General features: G+C 45.5%; 1 protein-coding gene across 1 annotated transcript in view; it reads right to left on the reverse strand.

Moving 5' to 3' along the window:
* Nucleotides 1-3,055: 3,055 nt before the first annotated feature.
* The window catches only part of CCDC6 (coiled-coil domain containing 6), a 121,364-nt gene continuing 108,898 nt past the window's right edge, over nucleotides 3,056-15,521 (reverse strand). Inside the window, exons 8-9 of the mRNA XM_004701104.2 lie at nucleotides 12,502-12,626; nucleotides 3,056-7,242 (exon numbers count right to left, since the gene is read on the reverse strand). Coding sequence (XP_004701161.1) covers nucleotides 7,048-7,242; nucleotides 12,502-12,626 — 320 coding nt within the window. The 3' untranslated portion in view covers nucleotides 3,056-7,047. The remainder of the gene's footprint in view (nucleotides 7,243-12,501; nucleotides 12,627-15,521) is intronic.

Here is a 15,521-nt window from a genome sequence, read left to right on the forward strand (position 1 = left end):
GTTGCCGGCGGTGGCGGCGGCGTTTTGTCATTTGGTGCTTTCAACTCACCGCGTGAGGAAACTCGCCATGAAGGAGGAGGGATCCCACGGAAGGCACAGGGAGACAAGCACCTCTTGGAGAGCTCCCCTTTCAAAGAGAAAGAACCTAGACTTCCTTTGTACTTAGTCAGGGTTCCCACAGACAGAATGTTAAGGGTTGTGATTTTTTTTCCCCCGCCTGTGGAAGGGGGACTCAACTGCTGGGAGCGTCTTTAAAAAGCAGCTGGCAATCTACCCTGCGTCACGTTTATTTCAACTCACTTGACCCCGCAGGGCAGCGTAAAGCGGCTCAGAGCTCTTAAGAGAATGGCCTGTGAAGATTCGAACACCAACCTTTGAACCAGCAGTGAAGCACTTAACCATTTGAGCTACCCAGCAGTCCACTGACAAGCCATGCACTACCACTACCACCTGGCCCCTGCTCCCCTCTCCCACCCCCTAAACTGGTCTTTGCCCCAGATGTTCATTCATACCAGTTTCTTCCTGAATGAACGGACAGAGAAGTGTTCGTGTCTTATCATGTGTGCAAAGGGGCAAAGGCTTTCCTAGTGCTGATGTCATTGTAGAGGCCGGGCGATCACATTGCCAGACCGAGGGGCACCACAGTTGAGAATCTGTCTGCTGATCAGAGGTTGGTGTTTGAGTTAGTTTATTGTGCCAACCTGGCTGATAAACACATGTGGGGTTAATTGACGGGCATAAATGGCTCGATGAGCCTCACCTTTCTAGTTCTCGGGTCTCTTGCTTTGGAATGGTTGGACCAGGGTGCAACTGCCTTAGCAGTTCCCTGCTTCAGCTGGCAAGGCTCACTTCCTGCAAGACATCCCTGAGGAGAAGCCACATGGGCCTACCCCGATGCAGCCTTGGGTGCTGGAGCAGCCGTGTGGAGACCCCTGCCAGCACTGAGATGCTTACACGCTCACTGACTCGGCTTTCCTCCTGCAGTCGGCATCACTGCGTCTGTTTTGTGAGATGGAGGAGGACTTTGTGGATTGGTGTCGGACATATGGGCTTGGGCAGCACTGGGTTGGGATGTTTTCTTGATGTGCACTTACCCTTTATATAAAACTCTCTCTTATGCATATGAGTTTCTGTGTATTTGTTTCTCTAAAGTACCCAGACTAACACAGTGGTTTCAACCACTCAGTAATTCAACAGGACAAAGACCTGGTGAGCTGGGTCCCAGAAATATTACAATCTAGCAAACAGTATGGGGCAGTTCTGCTATCACACAGCATCACTACGTGTTGAAAATGGACTTGATGGAACCTAAAAGCAACCATGAATAATACTGATATTTATGAGTAAGGAACGTGAGGCCCAGAGGTTAAGTAACTGGCCCATTAAGCTCACTGTCGTTGACTCAATTCTGACTCACAGCAACCCTCTAAGGAGAGACCAGAGCTGCCCCTGTGGATTTCAGAGGCTGTAAATCGTTATGGGAGAGCCTCATCTCTGTCCCATGGAGAAGCAAGTGGCTTCAAACGCCTGACCTTGGGGTTAGCAGCCCAATGTGCAACCCACCATGCCACCAGTTACAGAACTGCTAATGAAACAAATGGTGGTGGTTAGCACTGTTGATCCCAATCCATGGCAGAAGAGGCCTCAGCCGTTCCTGAAGCTGGTTACCCAGGATCTCTGCGTGGGCTACTGACTCTAAGCCGCACAATGTGCTTTACTGCACAGTTGAAAGAAAACTATACGGAAGGATTTACAATTTTAAGATTATGAAGTAAAAAAGCTGAAGTGTGTGTGTGTGTGTGTGTGTGCGCGCGCGCGTGCACGTGCGAGTGATACTTTGGGGATGTTTCCACTTCCATAGCCTAGGCTTACTTTTTTATCTTCTATTGTGGGATTTACGCTAGGTTTTTTTTATCTTTTGACATTCCTGATCAAAATGTCACTTTGCAACATCTTTTGAATGTGTCACTTAGTGATGCTGCTTGTCATCATGGTGGGCAACTATCATCACTATCCATTTCCAAAGCTGGTCATCACTCAAATCAATGTGGTAGCCTTTAAGCAGTAACCCATTTCTTTCTGCCCCCAGTCCTGCAGCCCTTGGCAAGCACTACTCCTGTTCTCTCTCTCTGCATGGCTTCACCTTTCACATATGCACGATCATGCAGCACCTGTTCTTTGGTGTTTAGCTTGTTTAATTTAGCACATCTTCTAAGTCTACTCATGGTGTGTGTACACTGTATCAGAACTTCATTTCTGAATTAATATTCCAGTGGGTGAACATGCCATTTTGCTTATCTGTTCATCTGCTGGATGCTGGGGTTGATCCCAACTTTGGGTGATTGTGAACAATGCGGCGTTGAACCCTGATGCACGAGTGTCTATTTGGTGGCCCTGCTTTCAGTCTTTTCAGTAGGAGTGGAACTACTGGATCCCATGGCAATTGTTTAAGGAGCTTTGGTGGCACTGGCCTGCTAACCACAAGGTGTGGGGGTCAAATGCTTGAGCCATTCTGAAGGGTAACCATGAGGAGGCTTTCAGCTCCATCAGGATTTCCGTCTTGGAAACCCTACAGAGGGCTACTATAAGCTGCAATCAATTCGATGGCAGTGGGTTTTAGTAACTGTCTCGCTTTCGGATGAATCTTCGAACTCTCCTTCAGAGCAGCTAGACCATTTGACATTGCCACCAGCAAGGCCTTCGAGTATGAATTCTCGATATCCTTGCCATTTGCTGTTTCCCATTTTTCTGATAACAGCCACACCTGCCTAGTGTGTGCACAGGTTACGTTTTAAACATCGAAACAGGACATTAAAGAGCAGTGCACAATTCTTAAGTGTACAGACAATGAATTTGCAGAAACTCTACACATCTAGCTAACCTCCAGTCTGATTAGTAAACAGAACAGGATCCGTCTCTTTAATGCCCTCTTCCTAGGCTTGGGCTATGAGGCAAGTGTTAGTGTTCAGAGCCTGGGTTAACTGGACACCAGCAACAAGGAGACAAGGTTCATTGCTATGACTCAGAGTAAAGAGAAAATGGATGGCTCAACAGGTACATTTAAAAAAATTATCTTTATTTAGGGTTCTGATTCAGCACATGTATCAAAGACTAATCAACACAAAGTAAATAAAACATTAATTGGAAGTCTTACATCTCTCTAAACTCTGATCAGAATGTCAAGATTGCCACTATTACCAGAACTCCAACCTAGACAAGCTGTAGGACAAGCTATCATGAACAACATACAATGTGCACGGATGCGCAGAGGCAAAAGACATGCTAGCACTTGGTTCTCTTTTTCTTGTTGACGGTGCTTGATTTTTGAGTCCGCTGTTGTCTCACCTGTTAAGTACCAAATCAAGCCCAAAGAAGGCTCAGGGTCACCCAATCCCAGGCCCATCTGGAACAATGCGTTCTTACACTGGTGTGCCCGCAACATTGTTTTTTGCCAGGGTGAAGTTCAGCTAGAGATGTACAATACGATCTAGATGACAGTGCAGACTAAGTCAAGAACTAAAGTTGAGCAATAACCGAGTTAAGGCATGAATGCACACACACATACACACACACGCATACACACAGCACCCATGCTATCATGAATATTGTATTCCTTCAATTGCCTAACGAAAGGATTGGCGGTTAACCACAATTGCTGAGGACTGTGGGTAATACGCTCCATCACTTTATACTAATAGCTGTGTGCATGTTTTATCAAAAAAGAAAAACCTTAAAAACCCCTTAATCTGTTTCAATGGCTCTTGAGCACGGAACTCATACAGCAGCATCAGTGGCTGGCTCTTGTAAGAATTTGGAAAGAAAATGCTGTTTCACTATGTGTTTCTTTGGTAGTCATCACTACAACGTCTTCAATGTTGGTTCCCTATAAAACAACTAGACAGAAGAGCACGTACACAGAAATTTCTGTGCGGACTAAAAATAGGACGCTCTCAAAGCACAAGAACCCATGCTTTTCCTTACTGGGCAGCCTTTGTAAGCAAGGCTTCATGCGGGGAAAGTTCATGTCTACCTGACAAAAGGAGATACAGTTTCTACTTTCCTACCATCGGAACACTTCACAAAAATTCATGGTACCTATTGCTTCGAGGAAGCATTTAACAGCCACCCGCAAAGGGGCGGCCCTTGGTGTCAACATTCAGTCCAGGGTTGCTGGTAAGTGTCTCAGGAGCTCAGAACTTCAGACTGTTCAGCCAGCAAAGGAGTGAGTTAAATTAAGTCTTAAGTACGTCTACCATCTGCCAAATCTCTCATTTCTGTCCAGACGGCCCACCAGCCCCACGAAAAAAGTAAGTTCAGGGCTGAGAGAGGTGTCAGGTATCAGGTAAAGCAGTTTGGTTTTATATAAAAGGCATGGCAACGGAATGCTTGTCCTATCAGCAGCACAGTGGTAGCCAAGGGTCTCTGTCCGCAAGACAGGCAAGCAGGCTGTCCTAAACTACTGTTGCTCCTGCCTGTGCTTGTGATGGCTACTTGTCTCACAAGGGCCTTCTGGAAGTCAGGCCAGTGGACAATAGATGAACAGTCACTACTATTTTCGGCCCCCATGAAAGGTGCCCTGCGTTAAGTCAGCTTTCCAGAAATGAGGGTTCCCTCATCTCTTCGGGGTCAGGTTTTGAAGATTATGGGTCCTTGGTAGCTAAACAACCGCCAAGAAATTGTCCTAGACGTTACTGCCCAAATGTTACAGGCTCCACACGGGGTCATAAAACAGGTGAAAAGACCAGGAAATGGCGTACGCTCAAAACAGTAGTGTGTGTTCTGTCAATGCCGAATGTCTACAGGGGAGAAGTGACTGCGTTGATGGTAAAAAGGGGCTGTTGGAAGGAGCTGTGTTTCACCTGGAGGTGAAATGACGACGGGAACCAGCACTACTTCTCAGCAGAAGTCTGAATGTCAACAAGAAACCCCCGTCTCTAAGGGGCACGGATCAGCATCGCATCACATGGCAATGTTTGGGCCTTTGTGCTTCGGGGAGGTAACTGGATACACGGAAGAGACCACTGCTACACGACCCACCAGCACTGAAATCTATGATCGTGTAGAAGATTCTTGTAAACATTTACCATCTCTCTCCTATAAGAAAAACTGCGACCGGTACCATGAGAGCAAACTGTGCCTGCCTCTCGGAATTCCTTGGAATGGCCCAACGGGCTGTTGGTGAAACCTCCGGTTCTGACCCAACCCAGCCCGACTGTGTGAAGAGCCTAAAGCCTCGATTAAATACCAAACTCTTTCTCTGCCTACAAGAACTGTATTGTGATTAGTATACCACACACATCATAACTAAAATGTATACAGATGGACAGTGTCTTCCAAAGAATGGAGGAGTGACTTTCTCAGTTTGGGGTGGAAGCAGGAAGAGGTGAGATGTCCTCCTGGTGCTTTTATCTCGAGTCCTTTAAATCCTAGTCAGACACTATTATTCAACAAGACATTTGCTTTTTCATTCTGTAACTCTTAAATAGGCATTTGAAGGCAAATATGGAGGTTTCTATACTGTACAATATTAAATATCTACAATGTCGTGGTTCCTTATTGTTTAGGAATATGTTCAATAGAGAGTTAGCTATTAGAGATGGTTGTCACAAAACATGAACTCTTAAAAATTACCGATAAATTAATTTTCAGTTCTGATTATTATCCAACAGATAACACATTCTCATCATAAAATATACATTCTCTAGTAAGTTATTATTATCTTTTTGTCCACAGCATATATAAATATGCAAACACAGGTGGTAAAAATCACTTTACTACCAAAGTACAAAACAGTAACTGCTGGGGGTGGGGGGTGGAGAGACAAAAATAAAGATGCTGCAAGTATGAAGGAAAGGGTGGCTCATGGTGTCCCGCTTCCGAGGGAAACCAATGATCCGTTTGTGCGAAATTAATGCAAACAACGTATTCAGAAGAGACTTCTTTGTCCTCTGCACTGGCTGTATCCGGGTGCACGAGCATCCGGCAGCGCTATGGGCCACACGCCTCTCTTCCTTTCTGCCAAGCAACAACTGCATTTTGCGGTCATGATGCCAAGAAATTCCTATAAGGTTCATGTCAAACAGTTTCTTTATCTTTTTTTGCACTTTTAAAATACTTGTTCGAGCTCTATTTTAGGGAGACAAGAATAAAGAACGGAAGGGGGAGATAACTTTTTGTTACAATCACATTGCCTTCGGCAGCAGAATCAAACAGCACACTCTAATCAGTCACCCAAACCACTGGTGGGAGCGGGGTTGGGGGGTTGGGAGAGCGAGGAGGAACAACATTTACCAACTCATGTTAGTGGGTGGACGAGTACAGGGACCATTAAAGATAAAGGAAAGAACCACATCATATACAATAACCATAGGGCCGTCCATCCGTTAGGCTATCTCTTTTACAAGAGTTTCAACACTGCTGTCAATAGATACCGAAAATAGCCTGTCAAAAGTTATCTGTGGAACGCTCTATTAAACAGTATTATCTGTCTTGGGGCACGGATTCATCTAACTTCCCATTCTACACTGAGAGCTAGCTCTTTTTCAAAGGTGAGAATTGTAGTGCTGAATTATTTTATGTTTGGTAAACACCATAATGGGTGGGTGGGTAGTAATAACTGCTTAGTCATTCTCTGCAAACTCATTTGCGGGGGGGTGCGGGGGGGGGGGGGGGGGGTACAAAGAGGTTTTTTTTTTTTTTTAACTTTATAAACCTAAAAGCCAAGAAAATGAAGCTCTGGGGCCAAGCAAGACTTGCACACGGCTGCTAACTGACCAGACACTGAATAGCGCACGTGCCAGCCAGGGAATGGTGTCCGTGGAGATTCAAGGAAAACACTGAGGGAAAAGGCGTCTGTGTAGTGTCGTCGACCCACACACTGGCTGAGCTGCTGACAAACATGTACAACACAACGAAGGGCGAAGCCTAGACACCCTCAGTGCAAATACGTCAGACCCAGAGATACCAGGGAAGGAAGCCTTTGGCGTTGAGTAGATAGACGGCTCCGTTTCACGAGTCCCACCTTGGAATTCTGACTGAGCACATGCATTAGGGCTGGGAGGCAGGGTGCACTGAATGATGCGGAGGCGGGGGCTGCGAGCCGGCTGCCGAAGGGACCGCAGGCTGCATGGGTGGTGGAGGCGGAGGCGGAGGCGGCTGGACTGGGGCCTGTGTGTTGGGAGACGGAGGCGGCGTGGGCCGTTTAAATTTGTCAGGACTGTTGCTTCTCCGCGGGGAAGGCCTCTGTGGAGGGACAGGAAGAGCAGGTTAGTCCAGGTCCAGGCCGCTCGTTTCTAACACAGTTCGACTCAGAGCCGAGGTGTGTGACAAGCGGACGGACAAACACAAAGATTCGGGTGGACTTCCTCATCCAGCCCTACCTGCTTCTGACCTCGCAGCGAGCACCTAACCAAGGTGGTGCTTGCACCCACAGCCATGGGAATGCTGGGCTAGATTACCACACAAACCATGCCTTGCCCAGACTATTGGCCTCGCCACCCAGTGTATAGCTGTGGTTCTCCTGCAATGTCATTTCAATAAAGCCATGAGGACAGGATTGATTCTCAGAAGAAATAAAGGTCATGGCAGGTATTTGTATTTTCCTAGGAAATTCAAGCCATTTTCATTTTACGGGAATCAGGGACATCTTTATATGGCCAGACTGGACTGAAACTAGACCTTACTTGGGAAAATATGCCAATTAAACCAATAGGCAGATATGCACATAGAAGGGTAAACACAGTAGTTAAAAGATACTTGACTACATATCATGGTGTCTCTGTGGGAAGCTGGTTTCGAGCCTGTTTTGTCTTACTCCTCTCATCTTTCAGCTCGCTTTCATCTCGTGCTAAAAACGGATTAAGAATACAAGCTCCACCGGGGTAGGTGTTAGGCCCAATTTCCTCACCACTTTATCTCCAGGCTCAGCAGGATGCCTGGTACATGGCAGGTGTTCAAGATTTGGTCAAATGAATATAGATGATCAGGTGTTTTAACATGCTGTTGGCTACCTACGTAGTCAATATTCAATGAGAATAGCTATTGACCAAAAGAAAAGCATTATGGCTTTTCACACACAAAAAAAACCCCAACTAATTTTGAAATTACTGAGTTAACAAGAACTAATTCTTTGAACCCAGAGAATTTAAAATGAGAGGTAACTGGACAATGACGCAGGCAACGTGGGACTAGAAATGACATACTGAGAAGCACACCCCTCAGTCAAAGGAGGTAAAGCCACAGCACTGTATTTGCCGGGAAGGAAGTGCCAAAATGCAGGGCAAAAATGACTTGATTGGCAAGTTTAGTTTTTCTTGGCTGCTTCCTCAAGCTAAAGGCCCTCCCTCCTCCTTGGCCAGGCAACCGGAACAAGGACACGCCCCCCTCCCTTTGAGCTCTAGAAGAGAGGCATCCCTAAATGACAGCAGAACGGCTGCTAGGAGGGCGTCTTTATTCTGTGTATGCCTGCACCAAGGGCCATGTGTGCTGACTCCAGGTATCACTTCCACAAGGTCTATGTACAGAGGGCGGGAACACCCTTTGAAAGTCAATATTTTACTGATTCCATTCCTTAGGATTTATAAAAGAACACTGCCATTACAAAATAAACTGCTGAATGGCTTGGATTTATTTGCTTTTAAATCTGGGCTTCCTTCATTTTTCCACTTTCAAGAAAAAGGGCTCTTATAGTACTCCCATCTACGGAGAGGAATAAAAAGTATCCAACTCCACCAAACGCATGCAAAACACTCATCTTTAACTTACAGTGGCTAACTCGGGGCACATCCTGGCTTACAGAAAAACAGAATGATTTCTATGGGAGGGTTTAATGAAAAAGTTATCTTGTGCCCAAACCAAGCCAAAAACCAAACCCATTACCATCAAGTTGATGCAAATTTACAACATAGCGTTGCTGAACCACTGACCTGCAGTTAGCAGCCCAATGCCTACCTGACAGAGCCCACAGGGCTTCCTATACTGAGGCTGTTGCAAAAAAATGAAAGGAGGAAATATGCCAAGACTCGAATGCTGTTTTACAGTGGCACCCGTAAAAAGCTTACTGGATGCCAGGCAGTCTTATACGTTTGCATATTTTCTTATCTCTGGCTGCTTTTGAGCCACAGATAATAATACCACAAGGTACCACACTGCCAGGTCCTCCCACATCCTCACAATCCCTCATATGCTTGAGTCTGTGGTTGGGGCCACTGTGTCAATCCATCTCATTGAGGGGCTTCCCCAGTAAGCACAATGCCCTTCTCCAGGGACTGGTTCCTATCCTGATAACATGCCTATCCTGATATCTCACCATCCTCATTTCTAGGAAGCACTCTTTTAGTTCTTCCGAAAGAGATTTGCTTGGTTCTTCCGCCAGTTCATGGTACAGTCAATATTCTTTACCTACCGGTCCATAATTCAAGTGTTATCGGTTTCCATCTTTCACGTGCATATGAAGCAAGTGAAACCACTGTGCCTTGGGTCAGGTGCACCTGCGTCCTGAAGGTGACAGCTCTGCTTTTAACATTTTAAAGATGTTTGGACAAAAATATCTGCTCAATACAGTTGACATTTGGTGTCTTGACTGTTGTCTTCATGGGCATTGATGGGGGACCCAAGGAAAATGAAACCATTAACTATGAGATATAGTTCCTACCCCCGGAGTTGCTTATTGGTCCAGTGGTGAGGATTTTTGTTTGATGTTGAAGGATAATCCATACAGAACGCTGTAATCTTTGATTTTCATCACCAAGTGCTCCAAAATCTCTTTGCTTTTAGCGAGCAATGCGGTGTCTTCTTGCTATCACATGCTGTAAGCGTTTCTTCCTCCAATGATGTCACATGTTCTTCTCTCAGGAGTGCAGCTTCTCAGATTGTTTTCTCAGCATAAGACTGAGTAAGTGTGGTAAAAGGATGCAGCCCTGACACATCTTTCCCCACCCAACCACTCAGAAACCCCCTTGTCCTTTCTGTTCAAACAACTGCCTCTTGATCTTGGGGCAGGTTTGAGCACAATGAGCTCTGCTGGAATTTCCATTTTTCACAATGTTCTTCATAATTTCTTGTAATCCACAGTTGAATGCCTTTGCATAGTCAATATAAAAAAAACAGGCAAAAAAACATCCTTCTGGTATTCTCTACTTTCAGCCAAAGTGCATCTGACATCAACGATGGTATCGCTCTCATTTCATGTCGTCTGCCAAAGCTAACTTGAATTTCTAAGAATTCTCTGTTGGTGTACTGATGTAACCATTTCTGAGTTATCTTTAAGTCAAGCAAAACTTTACTTGTGGTTGATATTAATGCTACTGCTCAATAATTTCCACATTCTGCTGTAATGAAATGTGCAAATAATTAGAAAACCTAAACAGAAGAACACTAATGGAATTTCTCAGAGAACTGAAGAAAAAAACTGTAGCCTCAAGTTGCAATATTGAAGGATTCTACGTGCAAAATACTGAATGATGCACGAAGTACCAAGAAAACGATGAAAAGGATGTACAGAGTCACTGTACCAGAGAATGGGCTGATGTCCAACCATACAGGAAGTAACACATGATCAAACACTGATGGCACTGGAGGAAGAAGCTCAAGTTGCACTGAAGGTTTTGGCAAAAAACCAAGACTCCATTCTTCAAAAATTGACAGAACACCAACTGAGAGCGTTCAAGAAGTGGATGCAATGCTGGAAGTGTCTATTCACTTACACCCAGAACCTTGGAAGACAACGACCTGGCCAAGAGCATGAAAGAGACCCGTATCTGTGTCCCTCTCGCCTGACGTTTGATGTTCCTTAAGGTTTAGATCAGCCAGTCAGACGCGGGAATTACGGGTTTGTTTTGAAAAAAATTCTTACTGCCAAAAATAGAAGTAGGTTAACCAGAAACGAGCAATGCTGTGCATTTCCTCCCCAGAATATGTCCACGGAAGCCTCCTGTCAGGTAGGCCTGTCTCCGTTCTCAGGGATAACCACAGCCTCTCCTGATATGAGAGTGTGCCCTGCTCCCCAGCCTTTTCCAGATCCGGCTCTTCATGGAATAAACCTTTAGAATCCATAAAACGGTAGATATCCAACTACAGAAGAAAGTCAAGCCATTAGGGATTAAACATAAACGCCAGCCCACACATCTGCTCGGTTTTACGCAGTGCGCTTCAACCACCTACTTCACATAAATGGTGTCTAAGAGAACAAAATCTGTGCGACTACCCTGGTGATTTTCCTTCAGAGGCTACTTTATCTTTCTTCCAGAGCTTACAGGTCATCAATTTAGGCCAGCAGTTCTCAACCAGGAGGGGATTTTGAGCACCGGCCCCAGGGGACATTTGGCGATGTTGGGAGACATTAAGGCATCATGGGGTTGCTGTCATATTTAATGGCAGAAGGTGCAGATACAGTTAAACATTCTAAAGTGATAGGACCCCATGCCAAAGAATTGCATAATACCAAGGCTAAAAAGCCAGACCCAGACTATAAACGGATTTCAGCAGCCCAACATGGAGACTCGAGCGCCATGCAGCACACGCATCAAATGTCCTGAAACTGTGGCTCTTAGGTCTCTGCTTGAGTCACTCTTGTGATGGTGAGTCCACGGTCATGAGGCAGCCCCTGCCCCGGCTGGTTAGCTTTGATAGAGTTTCCTCTGTGAGTCTTATCTAAGCATTATCTTAGAATTCTATTTGTAGTAGCAACCTAGAGTAATTCCACTTCCTTTATAGTTCTGAGAGAGTGAGAGAGAGAGTGAGAGAGAGAGAGAGAAGACAAAAGTCCCAGCTGATATATCTTCTCCATAAACCTTTGCTCCCAGTCTTATGTCCCCAGTTCTTTTTATCATTATGGTTTGTCTTAAACAAATTATAACCCCTTTCAAATCCAAGGTAGAGTCAATTCTTGAAAGTTTACAAACAGTCCTCCGAGTTGGCAAAAGTGTCACAATTATGGTAAATGCTTTTGTGGATGAGGGATCTTCTTTCAATATTCTTTTTTGGGGAATACCCTCTGCTCTGTAGCTTGGTATCACTTGCATTTCTAATTAATATCTGAGTTGACTGAAAACCTACTATAAAGAAATAAACTCATTTGAATCAGAACCAGATACATGTAAAGTTTCTTCTAATTCAGAGATGGAAAGTCCTGAGAAAATCAAGACAAAAGAGTGACTTAAGAAATTACATTGAGTCAATGAACTCTGAAGTGCAGGCAGTAAATATATGCACATATCCATAGGCACCCATCAATAACTCTTTAAAGCAAGGAGCTCATTGGAAGCACTGGACAGATTTCAAATCATATTTCACAAAGGGCTATTTTTCACGAGGTGAGGTTGAAATGTTGCCTCCTGAGAAAGACTGTGATTTCAACACTTTAGGATTGGGTTTCAAACAGTTGGGGAGGCTACAGAGTTTTAAAGGGCACACTGAGTGAGAAAAAGGAAGGTAAATGCCTAAGGATACCAGTTATGGTCTCCGAGAGAGATGAGTGGGTGCTTCTGCTCCACACATACTTACTGTGATGCCGTGGGAGGTTCCCACGTGCTGCACGTGAAGGCCTGGGGAGTTGTAATAAGACATGCCGGCTCTAGTCAGGGAGGTTGGTGGTGTGAAGCCAACTGTGTGACTGGCATATGATAGACCTGAAAATGTAACAAGAATTATTATGTCTAGCTCCCAATACTCAAGATCCAAGGGCATGACACTCAGTATCTGATGTCTCCAGATGTTCAGGAGGTTTGAAAATGCGCCAACTCCCATCTTCCATGAAAATAAAAGCAGAGGCAGTAGTTCATCCGAGGCTCCCTAGGAGACAAGGGCTTTGAAAGTCGGATCCTGCCAGCCTCCAGCTGTGCGGTGTGGAGGAGAGGGGAGCTAGAGGAGAAAGCAAGAGTGAAGCAGAGAAAGAGATGGAAGAAAGGGAGGGCTAGGCAGGATCCAGCTCTTACATCACAGACAGGGAACATTCAAAACGGACCGAGAACCTTAATCTTGAAAACGGAAACAGGGCAATGAATGTACAAGTGCGCTTTACACAATTGATGTATGTATGGATTGTGATACTAGTTGTATGAGCCCTAATAAAACGATTGGGGAAAAAAAAACAAACGGAAACTAACATTCACAGAAAGAAACGCAGGGACGAAGCTTTGGGATCTGGGTTTCTGTGATGGGCTGAGTACAAAGGCTGAGCAGTAAACCACCACGCTAGACAAACAAGACCTCCCCAAATTAAATATGTGTGTGCATCCAAAGACTTTTAAAGGAAGAGGGAAAAGCCCCTGAATGGGAGAACATTTGGGGGAACCACGTATTTGATAAAGGTTTATTTACAAAAATTTTAAATACTTCTACAACTTAGCAACCAACCAACCAAACCACCCAATCAAAAAAAAAAGTTTGTTTATTTGGGGGGGCGGGGGCGGGAGGGTGGTGGTGGTGGTGGTGTGTGAATGTGATCTAGAACCATCTCCCATTGGAAGATACTCAAATGGCCAGGAAGCAAATGAAAAGGCGCTTAAAGTGACTCGCCATTCACTCAAAACTCACTGCCGCCCCGCTGCCCCATGCGCTTCGCCATGAGTTGTTGATGGTGCCAGGTACCACTGCGCGCTGACCCAATTCCACCCTCTGAATAGCAGAATAATACACTGCCCACTGCCGGCACTGAGCTGGCCCCACATGTTCTCATGCGTGGGCCCATTACGGCAGCTACGGTGTCAGACCAGCTCCTCTTTTTTGTTGTCCCTCTACGTGACCGAGGATGAGGTCTTTCTCTAGGGCAGTGGTCCTCAACCTTTCCCATGACGCGACCCTTCAATACAGTTCCTCAGCTGGTGGTGACTCCTAACCAGAACATTATTATCGTTGCTACTTCCTAACTGTCATTTTGATCCTGTGATGAATCGGGTGACCCCGGTGAAAGGGTCACTCAACCCCTCCCCCCTCCCAGGGGTCGTGACCCACTGGTTGAGAACAGCTGCTCTAGGGACTGCTCTCTTCTTCCTACATGTCCAAAGCATGTGAGATGAAGTCTCACGGTCCCGGCCCCTAATGAACACTCTGGCCGCCACAGTCCTTGAAAGGCAGGTGGGTTCTTTGGCAGTCCGTGGGACTCCGGCATCCCTCAGCAGCACACTTCACACACATTGATTCTTCCTTGGCCTTCCTAGTTCAATGTCTACTGATAATGCACACCTCAGTCCTCACAGTAATACCTTTGCTTTTCAAAACTCTAAGGTCTTCTGCAGCAGATTTACCCAAGACAACATGTCCTTCAACCTTTTCATTACCGCTTCCATGAACACCGATTGCCAATTCAAGCAAGACAACGTCAACTTTTTCTCCATTTATCCTGATGTTACCTACTGGTCCAGTTGCGAGGATTTTGGTCTTCTTTACATTGAGTTGTAATCAATACTAGGGGTTTCGATCCTTGATCTTTACAAGCAAGTGCTTCAATTCTTCGCCACTTTAACAGCAAGCAAGGTTGTTCATCTGCCAATCACAGGTTTGTTAATGAGCCTTCCTCCAATCCAGATGCTACATTTTTCTTCATATAATTATAGCCATTCGGGAGATGCAAATCAAAATCACAATGCAAACCTTACCCTCATTAGAATGAGAATGATTCAAAACCAAACCAAACCACACAACACAAGGTGCTGCCAAGGTGGCGGGAAAACAGAAACCCTCCTCCATTGCTGGTAGGATTCTGAATTGGCACAGCTGCTGTGGCAAGGTGTGGCAATCCTTCAGAAAGCTGAACATAAACCAGCACACTGTTGTTGGGCGCCACTGAATCAGTGGCCCCCCTACAGCAACCTGATCTACAACAGGTCGAACAACTAACTGCCCAGTTCTGTGCCCTCGTACAAGTCTTGCCATGTTGAAGGTCATTGTAGCAGCCACTCAGGCAATTCTGCTCATGAAGGGTCTTCCTCTCCCCTTCATGCCCACAGCTTATGAGACAACATCTCACCATCCTCACTTCTGAGGAGCATCCTGGCTGTTCTTCCAAGGCAGGCTTGTTTGCTTGCCTGCCAGTCTATGGTATATTCAACATTCTTTACCCACACGATATTTCAAAGACGTCAGTCATCTTCGGTCTTTCTTATTCATTGCTCAGCTTTCTTGTGTGTACAAAGGGGACTGAAAGTACCATGGTTTGGGTCAGACACAACTTAATCTCCAAAGTGGCATCTTTGCTTTTTAACATTTTAATGAGGTCTTCTGCAGATCTGCCCAAATGCAGTATGTCATTTGATTTCTTGACTGCTGCTTCTGTGAACACCGACTGTGGATCTAAGGGCAATGAAATCCTTTCCAGCTTCCGCCGCGTCTCTGTTGATCACGGGGTGGCTTATTGGTTCTGTTCTGAGGGGGTTGTTTCTAGATAGAGACATCCTTCATCCGTGCTGAAGGACGCCGCCCTCTGTCTTCAGTAGGAGGTGCTTCAAGTCTTCTTTACTTTCAGCAAGCAGTGTGTCACCTGCATCCTGCAGGTTGTTAATGCACGCCAATTTCGTCTGATCTGT

The sequence above is a fragment of the Echinops telfairi genome, unplaced genomic scaffold, assembly GCF_000313985.2.
Source record: "Echinops telfairi isolate 266 unplaced genomic scaffold, ASM31398v2 ScPeMD7_70;HRSCAF=299, whole genome shotgun sequence".
NCBI lineage: Eukaryota > Metazoa > Chordata > Mammalia > Afrosoricida > Tenrecidae > Echinops > Echinops telfairi.